This window comes from Hippichthys cyanospilos, chromosome 1 (assembly GCF_059441005.1).
Source record: "Hippichthys cyanospilos isolate Australia breed blue-spotted pipefish chromosome 1, RoL_Hcya_1.0, whole genome shotgun sequence".
NCBI lineage: Eukaryota > Metazoa > Chordata > Actinopteri > Syngnathiformes > Syngnathidae > Hippichthys > Hippichthys cyanospilos.
This window is the reverse complement of record NC_142369.1, coordinates 18,737,791-18,765,289: the sequence shown is the minus strand read 5'-3', so window position 1 is coordinate 18,765,289 and position 27,499 is coordinate 18,737,791. Positions and strand designations below refer to the sequence as shown.

Here is a 27,499-nt window from a genome sequence, read left to right as displayed (position 1 = left end):
ATGGGACATCGCGACTTCCTAGAAACGTTGATGATCATTCAAGTGTAAACGATTAAAGAGATTTAAGCAATAATTACTGACATATTTGCCTCTTGCTTACCTTTATATCTTTTAACATCAAACGTGTAGCGTAACATGTAGTTTTGTTTAACCGTCAAACTGGTAGTTTTTCACATGAATCAGTAATAAAGTCACGCCGTTTCTAAAAGATTCGCGTGACCTCTAATTTAAGCAAAACAAATTCCTTATCAAACCAATTGCATAATTATTCTATGATGTCAACTATTTGATGTCATCTCTCTATAGTGCATTGAATAACATGTAGCAAAAGACACCTCAGATCTCAGAATATATTAATCGTAAAACTGTACAGTAATACAGAACTCTCTCTGAAAGCTAAATCATGCTATGCAACTGTATTTATATGGTTGCCAGTCATACTTTTGCAACTAGGATGTACATGACAAAACCATTCCTCTGAGCGTAATGATCCAATCAGGAAGCATGTACATGTGTATGATGCTCGTCAGCTAGTCATTCAAGCAACATTTGGCCTGCAGATAAGAAGAGCTCCAAAAGAGTTATTTTGATAGAAACTACAACATAATTAATGCTCACTTGTGATTGCTACGACAAGCATTAAGTTAACCATATAATTATCAACCATGGGCGCAGTTTGCAGCACTATCCTACTGCGCTTCAATATGATACACTGTAATTATACAACCACAACCGATAATTTGTAAATGAAAGAGAACATGTCTGACAGTGTCAATCAAATGTGGACAATTATTAGCATGACTTTGTTGACGCCAAGGCATTTATTCACTGATCTTGAACTTGCTTGTACAACAAAAAGAAATAAAAAAGAAATACTGTGTGGTTAGCCGGAGCCCATTAACAAGATTCATACTGTTCTCAAGATTAGATCTAAAAGAAGTCGCCTGGAAAACATTTAAAAACATTCCACAACACAAAGAAAAACACCCAACACTAAAACCAGAAAGTGCAATCTAAGGTTTAAAAAACGTTTTTAAAAAGTCGGAGAATTAAAAAATATTTACACTTTACATTGTACCTATCGTCACTTTCTTGATCTCTGTCCTTTTTTTTAAACCAACAATGTCCACATATTCAGGACTGTCGTGTGGAAGAAGACATTTTATAATATACACGATACAAAAACATTCCCCATAGAGCCAAACTCTAAACCACGCACTTTCTAATAGCAATTGTAGGACAACCCAAAATAAACAAATAGCTGAAACTTAGTGACACTTGTTAGTGACACGACGCTATTGATATCCACGGGGAAAAGTGACTTGTACACTTAATTACAAGCGCCACATTATGTTCCTTGCAAGTTTCATTTTTTTCTGTATAAAGAAGGAAACGCAATTCAATGTCGCGAACGAGTCTTCTTTTAAGATGATCTATAAAAGAAAACTTCAAGTCATGAAGAGACAGTGAAAGACAAACAGTAATTTAGACCTTGCTGCTCTCTTGTGGTAAACGTGTGCCAATACATACTTATGCCGCCCCCTTTTGACAAAAAACATTACTACAAACATTAAAAAAAAAAAAAAGTTATTCGGTATTCGGTTAGCTTTGGCAATTTTCTCATTTGATGGTCTCGTTAAAATGGGGGCATTTCCAGTGCCTATTCAGCAACCATGTAGTTTTAAAGTCCCAAAATGTACATACAAAAATATTACTCAGGCACAATCTTTTGAACAATTCAGACATAAAAACTTTAACCATTTCATATTACAGTACAGTATATACAATAAAATATACAAATAAAAATAGTTGTTCAATTTTGCATTCTATGGTGCTTGCCCTCATTTTGATGAACAGTTATTTACTCTCACATACTCATTATCGCATGCTGGTTTTTGACATGTGCGAGTCCAGTTTGCCACCTGGAGCCATTCTTCACCCGCATTCACGCTTAAAGACACTTTACGATTCTCAGTCATCCTAACGTATGTATGTGGAAAGAGGGAGAGCAGGCCAACAGCATCAGAGATTGGAACCTCAATCCTCAGAACTATCAGGAAGATTTGCTACAGTAAACTCTATTCTACTATGCCCCACCATAATTCAATTAACCCCAAAACAAGAAAAGCCCTGAGGATCAGTCATGCCAGTAGTTAATGCACTTTTTTTTTTCTTTACAAAACCACACATCTGATGCGAACGATAAGAAATCATCATGTTTTGTCACATTAATGACAATATGCATTTGCTGAAATTGGAGCGTAGTCTCTAAGATACCACGTAACTGTGCAAAAGGACCAACCAGGAAGAGGGAGCGAGCTCCAGTTGGTCAATGGGCTTGAGTAGTACCAGTAAGTACACTGGATGAACGTCTGGTGGAAAAGCAAAGCGCAACCTTGTTGAGGTAATGGCAGCTCACAGCACCCCATCCTCATCTGCGCGGCTCTGCGCATCAGCATCCTTCTGCAACTGCTGGTATTTCCTTTTGAAGAATCCAAACTAAGGAAAAATGCAAGTTCAATTCAGAAAGTGTTATTAAGAGTAACATTTTTTTAAACCAAATTTTGACATTTTTTGTTTAAAATAACCCCCCCCCCCAAAAAAAACAAAACAAAACAAAACAAAAAAAAAACAATACAAAACATGACGTCAGTGTCTGAATTATTAAACTTTAGAACCCTTCAATTTTTATTTTGTATTGGTCCACAAAAAATAATGAACATAGAGTGTCCCCTTTTGGATCATAGAAGAGATTGGTTATCAAAAATCAATTTTATTATTACTTAATTATTAGATCTTAATTATTAATAAATATTTGTCCACAAAAAATCCTCAACATAAAGTGTCAGACCTGTTCTCAAAAATAAATCATTATAAATAAATATTTTTCCACAGAAAAATGTTAAACATAAAGCATCATCTTTTGGGATTTCAGTAAAAAACAAATCATTAATTTAACAGGTGTCATGTGACAGGTTGGGTCGAACCACTCGTATGGGGGAGAACCCGGGTTTTAAAAAAATGAAATTGAATAACCTACTGAACATAATATTTGTTAAATGAACTTATCCTTTCCTGAAACATTTAACTAATTCAATACTTATTTTTAAAGGATTTTTCTATGCTTGTTTTATTTATTTGAAATCTCAAGTCCCCCCCTGGAGTTCCTTCAAGTACCCGCATTTGAGAACCACTGACCTGTTTAACTGACTCAACAAACTGCCTAACTATTTGACCAACTGATCAACCAAACCGTCTGCTGATCAGCCACTCAGACAACTAACTAACTAACTAACTAACTAACTAACTAACTAACTAACTAACTAACTAACTAACTAACTAACAGAATTACCAGCTAGCTACATATCAATCGAATATTTCACAAACTAATCTACCTGTCACTCACTCACTCACTCACTCACTCACTCACTCACTCACTCACTCACTCACTCACTCACTCACTCACTAATTGGACGAAATGAAATGTTGACATGAGCTGACCTTCCACAGCAGAGCAACCGCCAGGCCCAGTAGCGCCAGTCCACCGATCACGCTGCCAACAATCACACCAACCGGGATATCGCCCGTCGCTCCGGGTTTACTCACTGTGACCACCACCTGTTAAAATCCAGCCCCACCCCCAAAAACAAGTCTCCTCATACATTCGATCCCACTTGAATTGACAAACAGGATTGCATGTGAGTTTACCGGCAGTTCTTTGAGGCGGATGATTAATAAATCGGGGTCGGAGCTCTCGACTTCGACAGTGGAGATCAGCTCCGTGGTCTGATAGGCCGCCTTAACAAAGACACTTACGATTAAATTTAATGTAACGTGGCACGGCACCGGCTCATGATAGTTAATACCGTAATGAAGGTCCCACTCCAAATCCTTGTTTTAACTTTCACATAGTAGTCGCTTGTGACATCGGCGTCTTTGAGTAGGCATTTGATCTGCTCGCACTTTGCACTCTGGCAATCCTGGAATCGAAAAGCATCGGAACAGTCACCACTCAACAAAGGCGCAAAAAAAGCCTGTCACATTTGAAGAGTCATTTAGTTCTCGTCGATTCAACGATCAAGTTGTGCGCGGTGACCGACCAGCTTCTCGATGCCTCGCAGGCTCTCCTCAGTGAAGGAGGCTTGGTGCTTCTTGACGCCGATCCTCAGTGGGTCCACCAGACCCCTGGAATCGCAGCTGATGGAACCGCCCTGCACATGGACAACGACAAGCTAAGCGATACCAATGTTTGATAAAATGACCGTAGGTGGATCGAGCTTTGTTCAAACCACTGTTTTCCTTAAAACAGGGATATTTCTTTGGCCATTTTTAGCAGTAAAAAGTTAGAATTTTGCCAATCATTAATTGAATATTTTCAGTGTTTTCCCATGTAGAATTAATACCTCCGAAAACTCATTGTGTCATTTGCTCCAGACTGAAAATTGCATTCGGGGCTCAGGTAACAACCAATCGCGGCTCAGCATGCAAATGTCACATGACCAAACCCAGAAGGCGCTTCAAAGTAGGGTTTCTAACTAAGCTTAGGGTTTCAAAGTATGGTTTCGGGGGACGGGTTTCAAAGGAGAATTTCAAAATAGAGCAAGGGTTCAAAAGTGGGGCTTCAAAATGGGGTTAGGTTTTCTAAGTATGGGTTCAAACTAGGATTTCAAAATCGGGGAAGGAATTTCAAAGAAGATTTAAAAGTGAGGTTTCAAATAGGGTTGCGGTTCCAAAGCTGGCTTTCAAATGAGGGTTAGAGGTTCAAAGTAGGCTTTCAAACTAGGGCTTGCATTTGAAAGTGGGGTCTCAAACTAAGGTTGCGGTTGCAAAGTAATATTTTGAACTAGTAGAGTTTCAAATAAGTGTTCAAACTAGGGTTAGGGTAGTGTTTCAAACTAATGTTAGGGTATCAAAGTATGGGTTCAAAATCAAGTTAGGGTGTCAAAGTTGTGCTAGAGTTGGGTTTCAAAATAAGATTTGGGTTTCAAAGTAGGTTTCTAATCTAGGGTTATACTTTAATAGGATAAGATTTTAAATTATTACTAAAATATCCAAATGTCAGAATGTGTGAGCAAAGGTTTTTAAGCAAGATCCAAAGTAAGCTTTCAAACTTGGGTGAAGGTTTACAAGTGTGCCAAACTAGTGTTAGGATGTCGAGGGAGAGTTTCAAACTAAGGTTAGTGTTTCAAACTAGGCTTGGGGTTTCGTAGTAGGGTCTCAGACTAGGGTTTAGAGTTTTAAGATCAAAATTCTGTGCAATGGAAAGAAACTGGGGTGCTGTTACTGCAACTGTAAAGCATCGGACGCAGTTGTTATTGATGCTTAAAATGGGTGTGACAACTCACAAGCTGTGTGTCCACACTGGTGAGATAGAGGAGCGGGTTTCCTCCCTTGGTGCTCATTGGTAGGGAGATGGTCAAGTAGAGGAGGCTGACTGGAAAATTTCCTGTTGAAATCTTTATAATGAACCAAGTTCAAGTGAAGTGATTAGGAATGGTCTCATATACAGTATAAGTACACCATATTTATGAATTGCACCTTCACTGTGAAGTTGAACTCGGGTCCAATGTCATCCAATGTTTTCACCGTTGTTTCCGGTGCAGTGGTTGAATTTGCTACATAGAAGTTGATGTTTGATTTCCTGCAAAGAAAAAAAAACAAGAAATCCTTTCAGTACATTTATTCATGCTTATTTATCAAATTGTCTTATTGCACGAGGCTAACGTGTTAGGAAGCTCATTTCCCCACTAGATGCTGCTGTTTCTCTCTTGAAATAAGTGAAATTCTTACTCAGTACAGTATCATCGTTTTTGAAGATCTGTTTGACTGCCCTTGTTATAAAAAAAAAAAAAAAAACTAGCAGCTTGGTGGTCAATTACGATAAAAGCATAAAAAAGCAACAGCATTTTGCAAGTCTCTTCAGTTAAGGATTAATGCTGCACCTGCTGAAATTGTACATTTAACCATGGATATTTTGTGTAGTATATGTGATTCATACAATTGGTGACAAGGAAATTGGAATTCAACAAGTGTATTATAATTTAATAACAAGGCGTCCCACACTACTGCATTTTTTTTTTTACATTTTGAGAGATTTTAATTCATAAATTAATTTCAAAATATCACCTGGATAAAACAATGCCTGCATCGTATTGAAGAGGAATGGACATCTCCACTTGGTTGTCTGCGGGGACCTGCTCTTTACTATCACTGCAAAGCAGGAGAGCAGGCAACAGAGAAACATGAATTTATAGTCAAAGGAACACAGCAATCGTATTTTTCTTTGTCATTATTGCCAATAGTTTACCTTTTAGCTTCAAACTTCACCTTTGCCTGATTCAGCGGGTGATTGAGGTTGTATTGGAAATTGAGCTGAAATTTCATCTAGAAAAAAATAACACAAGTTTGAGCAAACAAGCACATGTGAAAGAGAAAGAAAATCTTTTTTTTTTGCATTTACCGTTTGGTCCTTTTTCAAGGCTGGATAGCCCACTTGGCAAACCACAGTTTGCTCTTGGGTTGAGGTGCATTTGACTCCTTCTGTCTGTAAAAGATTCACTCCATGATATATTTGTACTTCCACTTCTCAAATGATTTAAACTTTCCTGGTGCCATTTGAGACTTTCTGTCATTTTCCTCACCCTTCCATGTACTAAGGTTGTTAGCATATACTGTATGATAGAATAGCAACTGTTAGCATTGTAGCATTTCAGTAATTCTTATTAAAAATACAATCAGAATTCAAGGAGAGGTCTAAACGCATAATCATTTAGCATGAGGACTTCATCTTTTCAAGTGGTCATCATGCTATTATGTTAGCATACTAGCTGTGAGCATTTAATCAGTTCTCATTAGGTTAGATCAGCCTTTCTCAAACATTGGGGCGGGCACCCCTTGGGGGGCAATATGTGATGCTGGGGGGTGGGGTTATGACCCCGGGGAGCAGGTTTGCTTTTCCGGTGAGGTGTTATTGCACATCCATGGTACTAGATGCTACCTCATTGGCAAAGTCTGTTTGGAGAGGTATAAACTTTTTAAATCCTTGTCAACAATATATATATTTTTATGAATCATATCAATGATTAATGTGTTTTAGAAAAAAATATATACTTTTTCTTCAGGTTAAAATGATAAAGGTGCAGATCAGTTTATTATTATTGTGAATTTAGTATTCTATGAGTTCATTTTTTTTCAGCATCAAACATACTCGTTTGTCAAAAAATGTTTCTAGTTTAAATAAGGATTGGCATTTTTTTTTCAGAGCGGTTTGATGCAATTTAAGTTTAATTTTCAGATTCAACTAGAGTGTAACCTGTACAAACCCTGTGAACCATAGGTCTCAAACGCCAGTCCTTGAGTGCCGCAATCCCGTATGTTTTCAGTGCTGCTCTCGCAAACACGCCTGATTCAAATGATTGGGAACATTTCCAAGCTTCTGCAGAGCTTGCTGAATGAGCTAATAATTTGAATCAGGTGTGTTTAAGACAGAAGCATCAAAAACATGGAGGACTGCACCCCTGGAGGACTGGAGTTTGGGACCTAAGGCGTAAAAGGTAAAATTGACATTGTTGAAAGTTGATTTGTATTGCTTTTTCCTTTAGTTACTGTTTAAAAATATTTTTTTAATCCCTTTTTTTTAGCCTCTTATCCTCACTACATCATTCTGGAGTTGAAAATGTTTCAATAAACTTCACAGCCTTTCATTTCTGCAACAACTTTGCTGCATTCATATGCCATTTCTATGGAAATTAAATGATACAGAAAAAATACACACACAAAGATGCTACTTACTGGAGGAAATACGGAGGAGTAGAAAAGGTTGGCTGAATATGTGGCCAACACTTGAGTGTTATAAGCATTTTCTTTTTTGTTCTTGACTGTGACCTCGAATGACAGCTCCCGTTTGTTGCTGCTCACCAAAAAGGGAGCTGAGCTGGAACACATAACCGTATGTTATTATGGGATGCAATCATAATTGACCATTTTGGAAATCAAATTGCGTGTTTCCTGTAAATAAAAGCAATCATTTGATCATCAGTGTTCCACTGTCAACCAAGGAAAACAAGTATCCATAGTCAGAAATGTTTAAGATAGAGCTGACAAACAACTAGTAGCCTCTTAAAAACATGACTGTGTTTTGATCATAAAAATGTAGATGCACTATACCAGTGGTCTCCATTTTTTTTTTTCACCAATAATTATTTTTCCAGCAGCAAACTTCCCACAATCTACTCTTTCGAGCTGCCAGTCCATCGCTCCGTCAGCCAATCGTTTGTCCGTCTGACGGTGTTAGCAATATTAGCTTAGGCCTAAACATCAACTAGAAACTACAATATAAGCACAAAACCATGCGGGTTATCTTTACAATGGATGAATCAATCTTGTCCAACTCAACTACTGTCACTGACTTTTACTGCTTTAATCTGTGAGAATATAGGGACGTCAATGTAAATGTCCTATCTTAGCCATGTAGAAAGACTAAAGAAAAATGTATTCTTAATCCTACCAGGAACATAAGTGAGATTCATAGTATACTCTACATAACTTGCTGTGTGCACATGCAGTTAGCTTTCAGCACTGTTCTTTGCGGCTGTGTCTTTTGTTTGTTTTGTGGGTTTTTTTTGTGCATGTCCCGCGGTCACGCGATCTATCAAAAGTATCTTCGCAATCAACCTGGCCACTGCATGCGATGCATTGAAAATCCATGTATAATCAAAAAAAGCTCCACATTTAATAGATTTTGAAAAAATTACCAAGAACCTGTGACAGTTTTCATTGTTCTGACCAAAAGCTAGACTCTGAACACACATAAACATGACATCAAATAGACAAAGCTGAGACAAGCTGTGGTTTCAGGGATTAAGCATCAAGCAAAACTTTATAGTTAATATTTACACAAAAGATTCTTAGACTAGACAGGTCATTGGTGTTTTAAATATTACACACAGTAGATATTAAGTCAATCTCACCTGGACCCCTTTGTGTCAGTTTTCACATTCAGCACCAGATCACTGACACACACCTCGTCAGAGCCGCAGTCTTTAGTGAAGGGGATCTGAAACATATCAAAACATGCATTATCTACGTTGTTACTCCAATATTATTTACACTGTAAATAATGTCCCTTGTTTCAAACAAGATGTGTTCTCGATATGTTGTTATCGAGAACACATCTTGTTTGAAACAAGGGACACAAAAGTTCACTGCAACACCAGCAACCAAAAATGAAAAATATTTCTAAAAAGAAATTACAACAATTTATTCACAACTTACTCAAAATTGAATTTACTTGAACCAAATTCAAGGCTGATATACAACATAAACATATCTATGCTTGTCATAGACCCGTCAGAGACAAACGTGCGTGACAAACACTTCCTGTATTGCAAAACTAGAGCTTGTTGTAAAAGGTGAGCATTTATGTTATGTGACTCATTCAAGTGCCTGAAGACAGTAATCTTTAGGTTATGTCATCTTATCAAGTGTCTGCAAAATAACGATTAACTCTGGTGCCTCAACGCATAAAAAACAACTTACGAAAAACTCCCAGGCAGTCAGAGAGAAGACATCAAGGACAGGGTTTGCGTCTGCATTCTGCTGCTCGATTTCCACCTTTAAACTGAGTGAATTGACAAAATCCGGCGTCTCCTGATTGCAAAACAAACACACCAGGTGGTTCTTTTCAAACAGAGCTATAAAGGCACAATGATCATTTAGGTGCAAGTCTGATCATTGGTCATTCCAATGTACAGGTCAGTACAGTATTTTGTTCTCTCCTAGCAAAATGTCTCATTACAAACAATATCTCAACAATACCGAAGCTCAACCATTTAAAAAAATAACAGTTGTAGAACTAAACCAAATCACATATTTGCTTTTCTTTGTTCATCTGTTACTAGTTAGCAACAGGATTGAGCAAGTGGATTGCGTAACATGTCATCACTTGATGATTAACATCACTGATCGGGAAGTAGTAGTATACTGCAGGCAGTAGTGGTCTAATGTTTTCCCATAACAGTATTTGTGACAGTATTTATGTGTTTATGGCATCAGCTCTGCAATATACATTCATTCGATGGCATAGGCATAGGATGATAACTGGATTGGCAATATCTTGCAGTTTCAGAAGTCATGTTTATTTAAAACCGTCCATGTCTGTCAAATCTGGTAACATTTTTTGGGGTAAAAGTGTTTTTTTTACCCTCTCGCGTCATCTGCCTTAATGTACAGCTGAGTGTAGCTGTCATTGGGTATCACAGGTGACTTCACTTCTGCTGCAGCAGACAGTCACATCATCCTTTTATTGGTTTCGTCAGCTTCAGTACCACTCTGTGTACACGTCGACACGCTCCATATATTTTATCATTATATTTACATTTCCCCCCCAAATGCGACTTATACTCCAGTGCGACTTATATATGTTTTTTCCTTCTTAATTATGCATTTTTTGGCTGGTGCGACTTATACTCCGGAGGGACTTATAGTCCGAAAAATACGGTAAGCTACTGCAGATTACTACCGAGGGTAAAGTGGCGTTCTCAACGCCGTCTCTCGATACCTAGCTCTGACCAATGTTAATTTTGAAAAACTCCAGATGGCATTTGGAACATAACATCAACGAACAGCATTAGGAACGCCAATCAGCGTCAAGTGTAAAAAGCGCCATTCCAAACGGCATCTGGTGTTTTTCAACATGAACATTGGTCATCAATAGCCGTCTAAAGTAGTGTTTCAGCAGCGGTCATGGACGTTACTAGGCGCAAAAAGCGGCATTCCAAACTTCGTTCAGCGCAACACGTAATGCAGATCCGCTTGTCTTAAAGGGACAATATGTAAGATTTAGACCGTTTTTCATTAAAAATTAATAAATTAAATGATTAGACATTTCAACTACTTGCAAATAAATGTGTTCTTAACAACCATCAATATGTTTTAAATATGATCGCAAGTCTAGTTATCATTAAATGATATTACATGGGGGATGGCACTCTGGAGGCTGCCCTGTCTGTTATAGCTAGGGACAATAGTAAATGCAGCACCTCCTGCTGTCCGTAGTGAAAAACGGTCTAAATCTTACACATTGTCCCTTTAACAGAGGGAGCTTGTTTATGTGTGTATGCAACATAAATGACAAAATTGATACACTTAAGTGGTTAAATGATTGCTTTTATAGAGAGGATATTCAATACAGAAACTACTGTATGGATTACAGCCACTACCTGGACGTAGACTTGGAAGTCTTGACACAGCGCTGCGGATGATATCTTGGCATTCCCCGAAAGCAAACGCTCATTATTTTTCATGAAAAGTCCTCTGGAGGTCACACGAGAAGCCTGCAAATCAGCATCTAGCGTCAATGTGTAGGTGATATCTAGAAAAAGGAAACACACCTTAAGATTCAGTGTTTTAGCTAGACAGTAATTTATGTGATCAGTGTAATTGCAAAGAAAAAAGATGGATTTACCAAGGGGTCCAACAGGATTTTTAGGCCTGAAGGTTGGGCTGAAACAGAGGTTGGTGTTGAAACACGACATCTTGCGTCCACCGACGTCACAAGCTTTGCTGAAAATGTTGATTTTCTCAGGCTCAAAGGAAGCAGTGGCAGAGAGTGTGGCCACACCTCGGGACCTGGAGGACAATTCAACAAAACATGACCTCAATTCATTTGTCTTTTTTTTTTTAATAAGGAACGTATCGTGTTTAGTTGCAATACAGAGACAAACAACTTTTCAATTTCTCTTTTTCACCAGCGGACAATTAAAATATTTTTTAAACGTGAGAAAGCTCAAGTCCTGTAACTGAAGAAAACCGCAACACAAGCACAGAGGGAATACAGGCAAACTTCAAGCTCCGGAGAATGAGCAAGATTATTGTTTGAATCGGTTTATAGTACAAGTTATGAACTTTGCCTCACCAGAGCTGTACCACTTTTCCATATGCACCCACTGAGATATCTGTGAGAGTGTCATCATTCAAGTCTGTGTAGCTATCAAGGGATCTCCCAAAAAACTTCACTTGAGGATCCATTTTAGAGCCGTATATTCTCTGGAAAAAGAGAAAACAGCCAGTCATGAATAGAATTTGCATCCATCCTTTCAGCACTACAATATGTCTATACCTGTGAGAACTGCTTGTCTAATGTCCTTTTCCTCCCATTGAAGATGTAGATGACACCTCTTCCTTTGTCCTCTAGGGGCGCTCCAACAACGAGGTCATTGTAACCGTCAAGGTCCAGGTCGGGAACTGCCGACATGGCCATCCCGAAACGTGCATTCTCGGTGGGAGGAGAGCCTTTGAGGAATCCCAGTTCATTCAGGATACCCTTCAGAACAAAAGATACAAAATAGCGTGGATGTTCTGAAAAACTATGATACAACAGAAAATACATTTGTCTGCTTGTTAGCCTAGGCTCGCTGCACACGGTTCCCATTTAGCCAAGTCTTATTATCATTTATTTGTCTTTGTACTTCTGATTCATTTCTTTTCAAGACGAGCTTCTGCTGGTACATCTGTCTTGCGAAAGGCATCTTAAAACAAAAGTCAATTTAAACATTTCTTCACAAGAATATGTTCTATGTGCCCTCACTAGTCTAAACACAGTATTCTGAATACATTGGAGGAATATGAATGAAGCGGCAAAATGTATGCGTTTTTATCCATCATCAGGAGGAGGCCAGTTAGTCACCTGCTATTGACTGAAAATGGCATCAGAGTTCATCACAGCTCATCTATTTGATGCGTTTTATCAAGCTAAGTACATTTATCATCAAAACCAAAATCAAAACAAAATGCTGATTATATCATTTTTAAGGCAACAAGCTCATATTTTTACATCGACATCTAAGCAGTACTTGCTTATTTGCTTTAATATTAAAATCAAATGTGGCCATTTAGCGGAAAGGTTTACCCCTTAAGGCCACGAACAGCAGCGTACAACAGAAAAAGGCTCAAGTGCCGATCATCGTTACCTTGGTGACGGTAAAGAGGTAAACGCGGCCTTGCTCTCTTTTCTGCTCACTCATAAACATGGGCGCGCCAACCAACAGCAGGTCGGTCACCCCGTCTTTATCCACGTCCAGCGAACACAGGATGCTGCCAAAATAAGCTCCAATCTGGAACCCAAGAGCCGCTACTGCTCGCTGACCACTGACTTCAAACTGGGCATTTGTGGCATACTATCCGGGATGTCATAGTACCTGCTTCCCACGTTCCGAATCAATGACAGTGAATTGCTTCCGGGCGTTGAAGCTGTAGACAATTACTTGTCCCGAGTGGTTGGAGCGAGGCGCGCCGGCCACAAAGTATTCTGTCATGCCATCACTCAACATGCAGACAGAGTAACCTGCAAAAAAATGTTGTCAACCAAAATAAGTCACCAAATATCTGAAGTTAGCTATATATTGTGACTCGTCAGTGCAATGCTGAATACCCAGTAGCGAGCTGTGGTTTCTATCTTGAAGCGTTCCCTCAAAAGCTGAGACGGGGAGAACGTCCACTTTGGAGCCAGTTTGGTGGACGACGGTCCCAGCCCAGCCATAGGCGCCCACGGCCCCCAGCATCAACATGTCCTTCAACAGGAAAATTAACAAGGATCTTTCAAGCAACTTTTCACTCAAAAAGTGCTGTGAAGGCCTAATGATGATTTCGTTCTCTGTTACTGTTAGTTTTGTTAATTGCAGGAATTGAATGTTGATGAATTAGGTCTTGATGCAACGGAAGCAAAATGGAGTACACATGTAGACGACTAAAATGTGGTGTTTTTTTTACCCAGCAAGATAGAGCTACAACAATTGGTGCTGCACACTTTTATTTCCAAGTCCAAGGGGAACGTCTTTTAAATACCATCATTGATGAACACCGAGGTTCAAAGTATCAAATGATAGCATCGGTGTACCTTTTTTTTGGAGGAGTGAGCGCTAAAGCCCACCTGGGACATTTCCATCTCGAAATTGTCACCACCCTTTCCTGTGCCTTTAGTGAACACAAATAAAAACGAATGAAAGGAAGAGAAGATGTGTAGCGACCTACTTACAGTCGATGAGTATCAATCACAATGTGCTGAGTAAATGATACCGAGCACCTTCAATGTTGAAGATGCGACTGCCCAGTGTTCCAGCGATGTTGGACAGGGCCGCTTCTTCAGACACGTTAAAAAAGTAATTTTCAACGGGCGCGCTGGCAATGGACTTGATTTCTTTGATGAGGTTTTCAGTGTCAATGTTGTTTCTGGTGTAGTAACCCAGCACCTAAAAAGAACAGGAAAATGATAAATCGGTTCATCGTTTTATTTATTGCATAAATAATTTTGCTAGATATTGAGAAAAGTGTTTGGGAACACATTCATTTGCTTTTGTACATTCTTTTTGGCAGTCAAAAATGACTGGTTATGTTGTGTTTTATCAAAAACACACGAGTTTTACAATACAGTATTAAAATATTGGCCACAGGACTGAATTTGTATTTCAAAACTGTATTTTATTGATTGTGCGTCAAACGTCAAGACTTGGGTAAAGCTTCAATATTAGGGTTACACAATGCATAAAAACATGGCACTGCTGGCCAACACTTACAGCGATACCGAAGCGTGTGATTCCTTGCTTTTCACAATCACTGATGACTGTATCTCTGAAAGCTTGGTCATGGGACTCGCCGTCTGTGACGACCACCATCACCTTGGAAGCGCTCGGGCGGGCACCATAAATTGGATTAAAACCCCACTGGCTTCAAAATAAACACATATGGATAAACAATTGTAAAATATACAGAGCATACAAGAAAATAAACACCAAGTGCAGAATAGGAGGTGACAAACTGCAAAACCAACCTGGCATACTGAATGGCATGGAATGTATTGGTAGAAGAACCTTGCATTTGTGTGAGTTTGGATGCTGCATTCATCAAATCAGCTTTGGTCCTGTACTGGTTGAGCGTGAATTCAATCTTGGGCTCAACGGCGTACTGGATCACACTGACCTGGCCACGAACAAGCACACAGTGTCCTGAGATGATGACACATTGTCTCATCTGGTCGATACTCACTCCATCCATCCATCCATCCATCCATCCATCCATCCATCCATCCATCCATCCATCCATCCATCCATCCAGATAGCACAATGGAGGACCAAACATGGTGTCACCTGGGTGTTCTGAGGTCCGATTTCAAGGCTTGGTAAGAGTTTCTCAATGAACTCTCTCATTGGAGCCCATGGATATATGCTGTTGGATCCGTCCAGTACGATTACAATGTCCATCGGCCCGCCGCAAGCTGGGAGGGAGGTAAAAAACATCCAATGCACATAGCCTTACACTACTGATATTATAGTAAGTTTAATTGGACTGAAATGTCTTACTATACAGTTTCACATGCGGGGCTAATGTTGATAATTATTTTATGGCTTCTCACTCTGGACAGCAGGAGCGAAGGCAGGTTGAGGCTGAAAGAGGGGGCTCAGTCTCGAGCATATTCCAGGGTAGTAGTTTTGATCACCACACTTCTGTGCCCAAAGGGGACCGCATGTCTGCATGGCAATAGAAGTTGGAAGGCATTTTTTAATTATTTGTATAGTTTCATTTTTTTAATGACTACTGTAATAAACATGGTATCCTTTTTTTTTATAGATTTAGCTGAGGAATTTTGGGGTGGGCGGGCAATTTTTTTACCCCCCAAATATTTTTTTGAACCCACAAAATTGAATCTGAATTCAATATGCCTTTCCACCAAAAAAAAAAAGAAAAAACACAAAATGAATAAAGACCCCTTCCTTCCTTCCCCCCAAAAAGAACAAAATAACCGGAAATCCATACATTAAACATACATTATGTTCAATACCTCTTAGAAGGCCAATCCTTACATAATTTTTGTATTCAAAATATTATATGCAAATCTGTTAATATAATATAAAATAAAATATACGTAATCATTTCAAAAATAAATACAATTAAAATAAAACATGTAATATATCTATATCGGTAATATAAAGCAGAAAGTAATATTATAAAAAATGTGATTGTTTAATGTAACAAAATTATTTTTTATATTATTGAGTTTTCATTACCTTGTGAACTTTGATCCTTAAATTTACATGTAAAAATTAAAATGGGTTTAAATATATACTCAGCAAATGCATGTAATGAATCTGGATGAGTTTCATGTATTCATTTGAACTAAAAATCGAAATGCATTGTGCCCGTATAATGGATAATGACAATTATATGCATACAAATACAGACTCGAACAACTGAATGCTACATTCAATATTGTACATTGTTGCTTTCTGAAGTAGCCACCATTATCTCATGGGGTGCGGGTGAGCTAATATTTATCAGCATCCTCTTGTCACCCATTTCCTCTGGTGTTCACAAGGCAGGCGGTTACCAGCTCATCCTTAATTTTAATCACCTTGCTCACTTGTTCAGTCTCCTTCCTGTCCCTCTCATCTTGCGTTTCTAAAGTTGTATGTCCTTAAAAATGCTCATCGATAGACAGGCAGCGGAGGCTTACCAGTAGACCATTGACTGCAGGCAAGCGAGTCAGGGTCATGCCAAGAGACATGTTGACGTTGATGTTTGTCACATCTGGAATATTGATAGCATCTGTGGGGATGGTAGCAAACTGGCTTTTAGAATGGAGCGCACTGGATTCGCTAATATTTGTTCAGAGCAGCAGCGGGTGAGGCTCAAAGGTCCAGCCGGAAGCCGCACCTCACCTTCAAGGTTGAGCTTGTCGCAGCTGGTTCTGGACCCTGACACCGGGCACTTGTACAAATCCCCCTTCCTGTTTTGAGTGTAACCACTCCAAGGAGCGCCAACCAGAAGCCTGTACACACACACACACACACACACACACACACACGCACACACACGCACGCACACACACACACACACACACACACACACACAGGCTTTTGCTCGTCACAATGTTTTGCGCAAATAGTCTGAGGCTTACTTGGTCAAAAAAATAACAACAGTGGAGTACACTATATTCGAGTCCCATTTCTCAAAAGTTGAAAACTCAAAGTTCAATGAAAGCAAACAGGACACTCCTCCAGACGATGAATCAGTGTGTGCTGAGGACAGCTTTGTCACATACTGAACTAAATCCTCAACATTCCCAACAACGCTGTTGTAAGCATGAGGAAGTTATGACAGGTCATTCAAGAAAACCTGTGAATGAATAATACCATTTGCCCTCGTGGTTGGCGGCCTGTTGGATGGTGTAGCCAAACTCCTCGACCGGCGACCCGCTGAAAATCTTAGCGCCCGCAGTGCCCACGTTGAAAGAGTGTGAAAGGCCGATTCTGTCAGCTGGAGGAACACACACATTCGGAGTTATAGCTTCATTTAGTATAATCCTCAAGTGCCCCATTTAATGTAGTTGTTTCTACTGATCGCTTTTTTTTTTTTAACAAATAGGGCTGATTGAAATATACTGTTTCAGCCTGAAACATTGATTGTGTGGTTCTGACGTCACTTTGTCTCACTGACGGAAATTTTTGAGGACAGTTTTGTCTTAAAATCTTGCTGGTGTTTCCACAAAGAAAAATGTTATTCAACAATAAAAAAATATCATTAAAAATGATAAAGGTTGGTCATTCATAAATGGGTGAACTAATATCGTTTGGTATCCTGTGATAGCAATTCTTTTTCAACAGGCAAAAAAAGTTTTTATTTTCATCCAATTAATCCAATAATCCAATTACGGTATATTTTTGGCGGGAAATCTGGTTAGCAAATTACATGATAGTTGCAGCTCTAGTTCAAAGCTGTTATCTGGGGAAAAGGTGCCTAATTTGAAGAATTTATACAGATCATGTTATGTTTTGGTAATCATTTTTGTTTAGGAAATCATTCCATCAATATTTATTCAAAATACCAAACATATTAACCTGAAATTCAGGAATCTTTAAATAATGGGAAAATACAGAATTAGTGGGTGCTTCCAAACTTTTGACATGAGAGCAAATCATGTGGTGTTTTGTAGACAAACTTTGGATAGGCTCTTTTTGTTTTTTTTTTGTTTTTTTAATGGATGATGATATTTCATTGTAGTTTCGGCTAAACGTCCCAAGGCCAAAGTAAGGGGTAAACGGAAGGCCGCGAGAGAAATGTGCCTGCCAGTGCATGGCAAATTATTGACACGCCGTCAGTCACACCCTCTGTCTCTGATTGACTGTTTTTCCGTTGGGTGCAGTCAAAAAATAAAGTGTTACAAGATTAGGACAGAGAGGTTTGTTTTGATTTATTTTATTTTTTTCACAGATCCACTTACCAATGTGTTATTGTTGAGTCATTCCGACAGTTTTAAACAGAGGTTGCTTTTTTGCGTGTGTTTTGTTTAGTTTCAAAACTAATCTCTTGTGGAGATCAAGCTTGCCGGACAACTCTGTGGTTCTGGGTTCAAATCCAGGCTCACCTTTCTAGGTGGAGTCGGCATGATCTTCCAGTGCTTGCGTGGACATTATCCAGGTAGCCCACATAGACTTCTTTGCATTTTTCAAAAACATGTGCTACATGTGTTGAACAATATTTATCTACGCATGTGTTGGACAGCAGTGTGTAATTTTGTTATAAGAAGCTGTGTATATTGGAAATAATATAGGAATAATGGCCTATTTTAAAAATCAGATATAATAAATTGGTTAATCAATTAAGTTGGCCTGGATTGGGCTGGTCATTCGGGATCTTGCCCGGATTTCCCAAATTCCACCACTCCCCAAGAAAATACCATTAATATTGTGTAAGATTTAAAGACAACTCTCGAAAACTGAATGGTACAAAATGTCCCTGTCTCAAATAAAGGGGTTCTTCGGGGACTAAATGACCACAGTTTCACTCATTATGGTAACACACAACAAAAAGCTGGGCTACAAAAGTGAGGTCCTACTGCTCATTGTGCAAGTCCACATTGGAGTAAGAATGTTTTGCTCCACATACAGTAGGAAGTGCATCCATTTGAACTTGCCCCCTGAGGACACGGAATCTATCACAGTCCCGCAAGTCCGAACAGGCACAGGAGTTTAGGAATGTGAATGTTCACTCACACAACCGCGCCCGTTTGCCACCAACATTAACTTACCTTAACATCACTTTTCAAAGTCACAATTATATTTGCTACCGAGAGGAAAAACTAGCTGCATTTCTAACATTCCATAGCGCCGAAGCATAATCGGAATGTTTTTCATTAAAAATGCTGAATAATCACCATTAAATCTTCAACAGACCAAACTCGAGAAAATAAATAAATAAATAAATAAATAAATAACACTATGTGATTTTAAGGGAATACATATTCAGCAGATCGGAGCGTGCGCATCCCAGTAGAGACGATTTCAGAGGGAGAAAATATTCTATACTCACTCATGACAATCAGTGCAAAGAAGAAAACGAGGTAGTCCATGGTCAACTTTTTTCCATTTGACTGAGGGGCTTCAATGTAGCCGCAGCAAGACGCAGCCTAAGGATCTTCGCAAGGGACTGACGCACGTTTCCGAAGCAAGGACCTGCTCCTCTTCTTCCTGCTGCGTGCGCATGTGCGTCTGTTTGCGTCTGTGGTAACTTTGACTCAGACCGGAGCGTGCCCCTGCATTGTCAGCTTGGGCAAGGGGGAAAAGGAAGCAAATTAGGAAACAACTACAAAACAACATTTCATGCCGGTTGTAGTTATAGCCTGTTGTAAATAGTAGCAGGGGTAAAGATTAAACACAATTGCCAGGACTAGTCCACACTCTACATACTGGCCACACCATTAGGTACATCTGCAAATAATGCAGTTTTGAGATTTAATGGAAGAGCTAACAACCATATAACATTCATTAACATTGCAGTATTTATTTTCTTGGTCCATCTTCTAGAGCTGCTTATGCTCACTAGGCTTGCAGGCTTGCTGGTGCCTATCCCAGCTGACTTTGGGCAGTAGGCAAGGGACACCCTGAATTGCCAGCCATTTATTTGCAGGGCACAGAAGGATAAAAAAAAAAAAAAAAAGCATTCACACACCCAATCACAGCAGCAAACCAGTGACCCTAGTGAGGACGGATGGATGGATGGATGGATGGATGGATTAGGCAATAGTCACAGTACAAAAAAGGCACATTTGAGTGTAAATAAGACATAATAATTTATCTTACACCCACATTTGCATCCGAATAAATTAAAATATTGCACAAAGTACATTTGTTTCAGAAATTTGAATAAAATGACAAACATTCCATTCTGGATTCATCGATGTTGAAAGTGGGCAACTTACCCGAAAGTCACTCCAGTTGCATAATTACGGCTGCAAACGTCAGATTCTGCACATTGAATGCATTTGAGGAAGACTTCTTAAAGTTGCTGCATTTCCTCTTGGTGTGGATGAGGCAACCCTGATGACATCATTAAAACTCATACAATATGGAGTTGGAACAAAAATGTCTTTGTTGTGGACAGGCCATGTGGAATGTGAAAGATGTGGCTTTTATGTATAGGGTCTTAAGAGACTAGTTACTTGATGTTGGGATTGAAGTTGACAGTAAAAGAGAAACGACGTTTGGGAAGTGACTAAAAAGACCGTGATATACACTTGCTGTACGTGGTTTTATCTAGATCGCTATCTAAGGGTCTTTCGCAAACAACTGAGCAGTGTTAGAGAAGGGAGGGACTTGTGTATCTTTTTTCAAACTTGGCTTGCTCAGATGATCACTTCTTGAGATCTGGGAACATACGTCTTATGCCTACGTCAGACGGAAAATAACCATGTAAGGTGGCGGAATGTCAGACGGCATTAATAACATGTTTTTAAAAGAGGTGTGAGGGATGATGAAGTTCGTCACGTTAGTCAGCAGTCTGTCTCAGACCAGTGTCCGCACTTATAAAAAGTCTCGGGGGAGGATAAGACAAACAAAACTTCTGTTAATGATTCAGCCCAAGTCATGAAGCGACATTGAGGAGACATATACAAGCGCTTGCTCTGTTTGTACTCTATGAATGGAGTGTAAAGCTTGTGGAGGACTACTCACACATGCTAAGTCAGCTAAGATCATTTGTATCATCATTTAGCGAATACTGACAGGTCCCTTCCGGTCCAATACACCACATTAGATTGATTCAGGATATATTACTCCACTTGAATCCTTCCCATCAGCTGTCGAGTTGACTTTCATGTCTATACATTAACTTAAACCGTGCTATACAAATATTAGTGTCTTGCTTGGAAAAATCATCCGGGTAATACCCCAATGCAGTTTACAGTAGCTATAGCAATGGCATTGTGTTCCTATATAATGAACACTGAATTTGTTTCAACTTCCTCAGGAAGAGGAGTATTTGTCCTGTAGCTTCCTATGAAAAGGGGGTTTTAACGGACATTACAGTGGTGTGCGCTTGTACAAAAGTCGTCAAGGTATGTAGTTTGAGCAATTTATCTCATGCATTTGACTCATGTTCAGTGATACAAATGTGTTACATGGATTCCAGCAAATGCAACAATGTAGGCAAGTCATTAAAAATCCCCACTGATTCATCAGTGACTTTTTATCTGTGGACTTTGTCCCTATGTCTATTGGGATTGTTTTAGTCACATCAATGTTTGTCACTTAGCCTCATATAAATAAGGATATTAAAACGTCAATGCTCTCTCAAACATTTTACATTATTAGTCACTAACAATCTTTTTCTTTCCATCAGGACTTTTGTTTCACTTTGATGTCTATGTAGCCAGCGGACAATGTGTGATTCATTTAACAGTTTTACAACTGGGGTTTACTAAAGCACACACACAATCGGAATTCTGAGTGAATGGATTGCAACACTGAGCTAATCCCCTTTTGCACTCATTTGCTGACCCATGTGACTTTTTTTCCCTCTCACATTGTGCACCCACAATCCAGCATGTATAGAGGATCTTATGACTCAGAGACTGCACATTAAAAGGGATGTTTAACTTATGTTGCCATTTTCAGAAGAGATAGATAGACAGACAGACAGACAGACAGACAGACAGACTCAGGTAACAACCAATCAGCTTGCGAATGTCAAATGCTATAACGTAAACCGGTGAGCCGACCCGAGCCGTGAGCATATTTGACGTCATTTTCAGGTGGTTTTAAAGGAGTTCAAGCAAAGGTCCATGAAAAATAGTTGAGTTATCAACCTAATTTCATTCAAATGTCATGTCAAACTTTTTACAGCTGTAAGTTGCTATTTTACTATCCACTTGAAGGACGACAACGTGGACAGCCACGTCGTGTACTGTCATGAAATGCCCCTCGCCACTACAATATCTGCACTCGTAAACACAACTAGGAATGTTCTCATTACATAATACTCTACTGGAAAACTCTTACACATATTAGTTCATTTTTGATCAGACATACAGACTGACACATACATTCGAGTATATTATTACACGAAGTGTATCCAACGTTTCGGTGATGCACAGTAGCATGCACAGAGCATTTCAGCAGAGTAAAATGAGCCAACAACAACAACAAAGATATGAGAACATTTAATCGAGATAAATATCTGAAAGTTAAAATGTTTATGTTTTATTATTGATCTATTTATTTATTGCTCGAACATGGAATGTAGTCTGCTACTCGGGGGGTGAACGGAATAAGAATTTCATTGTGTGGTAAAATAATACTATTCATATGACAATAAAAACTCTTTCATCTTGTATGTTTTTTCCAGAAAAAAAAGGAAAAACAGTCTAATCCCCCCCAAAGCGGACAGTGGAAATGTAGGCATATTACGACATACTGTATTATTTTATCATCTGTTTTTGATGACACATCAACGCGTTCAATCAATCAATCAATCGTTCAACTCACTGAGGAAGAATTTGGAGCAAAGGTGTTACACCCATTCACCAACAGAGGGCGCGCTACATTACAAAATGCGATTGGCCGATTTATTGGATCGTCGTAATCAGACAAAACTACTGTCCGGTGTTTTTTAAATTTCAATAGAACAATGCAGCCCCTGATTATATAGTACAATTGGCAAATTGCATACATTATATCATAAGATTTCAAACTGAGACAAGCACCACAGTCTGCTGCCAACTGTAACGTTGAATGGCATTCAGTGCAAATCCGATTTTTTTCTCTCCATCTTTGAGTTGGTTTGGGTGCACTAAGGCTAATTTCAAAAGCTGAGTGGAACCAGAAATGGCAACAGAGAATGTGACAATCTGTGTTCACAGGAGCAAATGGTTGTGTATTCTGTTACAGAATAATAATCGAATACCAAGCCGTGGTGATCAAGGTGCACGGCAGCGAAAGTAAAGGTCAGCTAACTTGAATTTCAGGATGAGAAAGGGGTGCCATTTGCCTTAACAGATAACCATGCATCCCAAATAATGGCATGATTGAAATTTAAAACATTTTTAGGCATAATGGCACAAAACACAGGCCATAAGGGGCCTGCTTCTCCATAAGCGTGAACAAACCCTCACACAAAAGTACGTTACCAAACACAAAAACTGCAGTTCTAAATATACTTCCAAAATACACTGCATTTAATGTAATAGGCTACTTAATTTACATAGGCAGAATTCAAAACTAACATAATGTCACATTGTAAAGATTTTATTGCAAGCAAACAATACAATAAATAAAATGTGCACACTATATATAAAACAATATTCTTTTATACACTCTGTGTGGCTTGCTAAACAGTCTTTCGCGTCTCAGATGACATGAATGAATGCTTAGCAGAGTGGATTTGGATCTACTGATTGTTGCCTACATTCAGGATTTTTTTTACAAGTTTTAAATCGCTGAACTACTGTAGACATGTGACGTTGAACAAAATGGAAAACAATTCTGAGAAAACCAAACGCCACAGCACTCAACATCCCTCTTGGTGGTTATTTTTTACTTAGTTTCAAGAAGGCTGAAAGATACTTTGAATGAAACAAACTAACAAAAAAATGGAAATGTCCAAGAACAAAATTATATTAATATTCGATTTTTTTTTTTTTAAGAGCCAATCAATTGTCTGCATTTTCTAATCTACTATGACTAGAAAAAAAAAAGTCAGATGTGTATCTTCAGTATAAACATCTTCGTTAAAACACTTATTCTTTGAAGTCAAATAATATTCGGAGGCCATTGATTTACTTCACCACTCGACGGCAAAATACTTGGGAGTGGTCGTCGGTCATTGCTGTCGTTTCTTCTCTGACTCTAAACAGAAATTCTCAAAGGCTTCTTCAATCTCAGGATCCATCTCGTCATCGATGTCGTATCTGTGAACCCAACAGGAGAGATTTTGGCTAGGTTCACACCGCAGGACTTAATGCTCGATTCCGATTTTTTTTATGACATCTGATTTAATTGTGAGTTAATTGTTGAGAATGTATTTTATTTATTCTGTTGTATTGGTCATAAAAAATGATATTATTCAATATTAAGTAATTTATTTTTAGTAAATAAAATATAAATAAAATCTCAGTCAAATAAACAATTGTATACAAACAGTTGACACTTATTTATATCATTGGATTGGTTGATGAAAATTGAATTACACATAATGAATTAAAGCAAGAAAATTAATTATCTTTTTTTTACAGTATGCTGAATTATTTTACAAGAACATTTTTCTTCTACCTCACCTCAGCCCACCAAACCCTTAAAAAAAAAAAAGAGATGACTACTTACTCATCATTTTCAGTTTCATTTTCCCCACCGAAATCATGGAAATAGTCTTGCCTTTCCATGAGCTCCTGGTATTTCTCAGCATATTCTGTCAAGAGTAAAATACCGTAGTCCCACTTAAGAGGAGAGAAATTTGTCGACTTGTATAGTGTGTCAAGCAGGGGAAAAAAAGTCTCAGCAAAAGTCTGAATCAGGTTTTTTGCTTTAGTATAGTTACTCCACTGGCACACCACATCGATACCTGGGTCTGCTGCTGTAAAAGGAGTTCCATCCTCTGTGTAGAACGTGGGCTCATTCTGTCATGGGGGAAAAAAAAAAAAGACTAAGTAGGACTAAAGAAGGATGAGTCTAATACACATCACACTCACCATGAAATAATTTGGGTCATTGTCAGGCGTAGCATTGCTGGTCACTGCAGTGCAAACTCTTCCCCAGTCACTGGACCTCAGCTCTACTAGCTTTAGAAGCATTTGCCGGACATCCCTGAGGTGGAATGCAAACTTTGTCAAAGCTGCGATGCTTTGCCCTGTTGATACATTACAAGCACACACCTACTGCATGTGGCATCCAGTACGATAGTTTCTATCCTCTGGATCAGCTCTTCCATGAATGGGTTTCCTCTTTCTTTCCAAGCATCGTCCAAGGCGGACCCTGTCAGCTTCAAACACAGGCAGAAAATGAGCACACTAATTGCCAATGCAGCCATAGCTAAATTCAATGGTGTCATTAAAAGTTACAAACCTTGAGCAATTTGACAGCACAGATGATGCTTGCATCTGCAGGACTGGAGAGCAGAGTGTTCAGCAGGTCTTTCAGCGCGAGCAGCAGAATATGAGCTCGAGTTAAAGTTCCTCTGCTACTCTTTAACTAAACCAAGACAGGGGAAAAAACCGTGACGCTGCATGACGTTCAGGATGTTGACCGACTGATGGCCAAACAATCACGTGGCGAAGATAGAAAAACAAATGCTACAGAAAAATGAAATGAGGGCTTCCTACCTCAAGATGAAGGTAAAGCTCTCCAAGAAAGAGCACAAATGCGTGGAACTTTTTCTGTGTGTCAGGGTCTCCCTGCACAGCTACATCTCTCTGCTCAAATTCTTTTTGACACCTACAACACAAAATTTTTTGTTGTTGATTTTTTTTTTTTTTTCTTTGTGGTGGGTGTTAACTACCAAGGACTATTGCAGAAAGGAATATTACTTCCGCAAGAGCAGCTGACGAAAGTTACCACTGGGTGGGTTGAGGTTGAGATGATGGGACAGGTAGTTACAAAGCCGTGCGCCCGTATAAGCAAAGTTGGGAATGGCGGTAGACTGCAATGAAAAGGATATGAAATCACGGAAAAGACGAGCTAGCTTGCAGCTCAGGAACAGCCGTACCTCTGTGTAGATAAGCTCCACCAGCTCTGCCAACAATTCCACTGTAGTAACGTAGGAATTGAGCACGCTTGTTATGTGTTCAACGTCCGACTCAAACATTCCTGGTGAGGAGTGCAGGTGGCAAAGGAAGTCCCGCACCATGTCGGCCAAAGACGGGGCAGTGAAAGTCTCATCGCTGTCCTCATAGTAAGTTTGAACCTTGACAGCAACATGGCAAAACAACACAAGTGAATCATCACTTTGGGCTTTTTTTTTTTTTTAAATTGATTGTACTACTTACATCATTTTGGTACACAGCATTTGGGACAAACTCTGGAGCGCTAGCAGAAAGCTTGGACGACTCGACCAAGGAATCTAAATCATTACACCCCATGGAGACAAAAAGACTATTGGCGTTTACATTGTGCTGGCCTACGCTCGGTCTGTTACTGTCTGAAAGTAGAAGAAAGCAGATTGCTGACACCATAATCTCAAACAGAGTACATTTCTGAGTCCAGTCAGGGAACTTTTATAACATGGTTTTCACCCTAAAATGAGTAACACAAACATTTTTTTTAAATATAGCATTTTTTTTTAAAGATACTGAACAACGTATGGAAAATGAACATACATTTTCGTAAACAACATAGCGGGTCCTGTTGGATGGACAGTGACTTGGCAACACAGGTCACATGACCACAACATACGGCTGCCTCTTATTTTCTTTTTGTGCAAGTTTTCCTGAGACGTGCATTTCAAAATGGTCTTATACGTTGAATGCAGATATTGACCAACATGACAAATAGTTTTAGTTTGAAGCTACGTCATCATCGCCGAGACAACATTAATATGCCAAGTGCTAGGTTAGCTCCATTCGGAGGTTATTTTCGGCTTGCGCTCGCGATGACACTTTCACAATTAATCGAACGTGGCGAAAGTCGTTGGTCTTCTAGTGAAAAGAATGCCAAAATGGGATATGTTTAGAAAGGGGTGACCTGCCATAACCTAACTACGAAGTGCAATATAGCAGTTTTTTTTTTTTTAATATGAACGCTAAAGGCTAGCTAGCGTTAGCCATAATACCGAATACTCCTTACCGCCACTACCACCTGCAGCGCCATTTTCGGTGGCCGTGCCAATGTTACAGTCCCCGGGAGCTGGATATGTTCGAGGCTGTCTCAAAGGTTGCCGCTGGTTGAAAAATGAAAACTGACTGTCGCTGTCCCAACCCGTGCTTGGGAGTGTGTCGTCTGCTGGAACATTTCGGCTTCTCCCTGCCCCGGGAGCTCTGTTAAAATTGTCGTTCATGACCCTCTTTTTTTTCCAGATCTAACCCTCAGATGGAAACATCTACAGACCAAGAGTAAAGTCCGTGCTTCCTAAAAAAAATTCTCAATGTTTTCAAGCACCAATATTTAGATCATGTTAGATGTGCTGGCGTTTAGTCCATTATTAACTTTTTGGCCCACTTCCTGAAAACAAACGCGTTGTTGTGTTA

General features: G+C 39.2%; 2 protein-coding genes across 3 annotated transcripts; both read right to left on the bottom strand.

Annotated features, from left to right (window-relative positions):
- Positions 1-798: 798 nt before the first annotated feature.
- itga2.2 (integrin, alpha 2 (CD49B, alpha 2 subunit of VLA-2 receptor), tandem duplicate 2) lies at positions 799-19,509 on the bottom strand. Its single transcript, XM_088429101.1, has 30 exons — positions 19,360-19,509; positions 17,184-17,307; positions 16,710-16,819; positions 16,505-16,596; positions 15,407-15,521; positions 15,141-15,268; positions 14,825-14,973; positions 14,571-14,721; positions 14,081-14,246; positions 13,895-13,971; positions 13,430-13,568; positions 13,197-13,342; positions 12,969-13,112; positions 12,119-12,322; positions 11,915-12,045; positions 11,465-11,628; positions 11,220-11,371; positions 9,538-9,648; positions 8,970-9,055; positions 7,792-7,933; positions 6,461-6,544; positions 6,308-6,384; positions 6,127-6,210; positions 5,539-5,641; positions 5,346-5,456; positions 4,101-4,211; positions 3,867-3,980; positions 3,709-3,798; positions 3,502-3,618; positions 799-2,499 (listed from the first exon to the last, which is right to left on the bottom strand). The coding sequence occupies exons 1-30, from the start codon at positions 19,397-19,399 to the stop codon at positions 2,416-2,418; spliced, it is 3,546 nt and encodes a 1,181-aa protein (XP_088285227.1). The 5' UTR covers positions 19,400-19,509; the 3' UTR covers positions 799-2,415.
- A 3,970-nt stretch (positions 19,510-23,479) lies between these two features.
- On the bottom strand, positions 23,480-27,499 carry paip1 (poly(A) binding protein interacting protein 1). Of its 2 annotated transcripts, none has more exons than XM_088433733.1 (11): positions 27,099-27,499; positions 26,303-26,454; positions 26,023-26,220; positions 25,844-25,956; positions 25,640-25,751; positions 25,383-25,508; positions 25,193-25,299; positions 25,010-25,124; positions 24,883-24,937; positions 24,645-24,729; positions 23,480-24,232 (listed from the first exon to the last, which is right to left on the bottom strand). In XM_088433733.1, exons 1-11 carry the CDS (start codon positions 27,307-27,309, stop codon positions 24,145-24,147), a joined length of 1,362 nt encoding a protein of 453 aa, XP_088289859.1. In that variant the 5' UTR covers positions 27,310-27,499; the 3' UTR covers positions 23,480-24,144. The 2 variants fall into 2 exon arrangements, with proteins under 2 accessions (XP_088289859.1, XP_088289867.1); XM_088433741.1 differs by having other exon boundaries at positions 26,303-26,376.

What these genes read in the sequence shown, in the direction of transcription:
- paip1 (XM_088433733.1), bottom strand. Translation starts at nt 27,309, where the DNA reads ATGAACGACAATTTTAACAGAGCTCCCGGGGCAGGGAGAAGCCGAAAT. An exon ending in ATGCTGTGTACCAAAATGAT is followed by an intron (nt 26,221 to 26,302) that starts GTAAGTAGTACA and finishes GTTGCTGTCAAG; the next exon opens with GTTCAAACTTACTATGAGGA. An exon ending in CGTCAGCTGCTCTTGCGGAA is followed by an intron (nt 25,752 to 25,843) that starts GTAATATTCCTT and finishes TTTGTGTTGTAG; the next exon opens with GTGTCAAAAAGAATTTGAGC.
- itga2.2 (XM_088429101.1), bottom strand. Translation starts at nt 19,399, where the DNA reads ATGGACTACCTCGTTTTCTTCTTTGCACTGATTGTCATGA. An exon ending in TCGGACCTCAGAACACCCAG is followed by an intron (nt 14,974 to 15,140) that starts GTGACACCATGT and finishes GTTCGTGGCCAG; the next exon opens with GTCAGTGTGATCCAGTACGC. An exon ending in CGGTTGCTCTGCTGTGGAAG is followed by an intron (nt 2,500 to 3,501) that starts GTCAGCTCATGT and finishes ATTTTTCCTTAG; the next exon opens with TTTGGATTCTTCAAAAGGAA.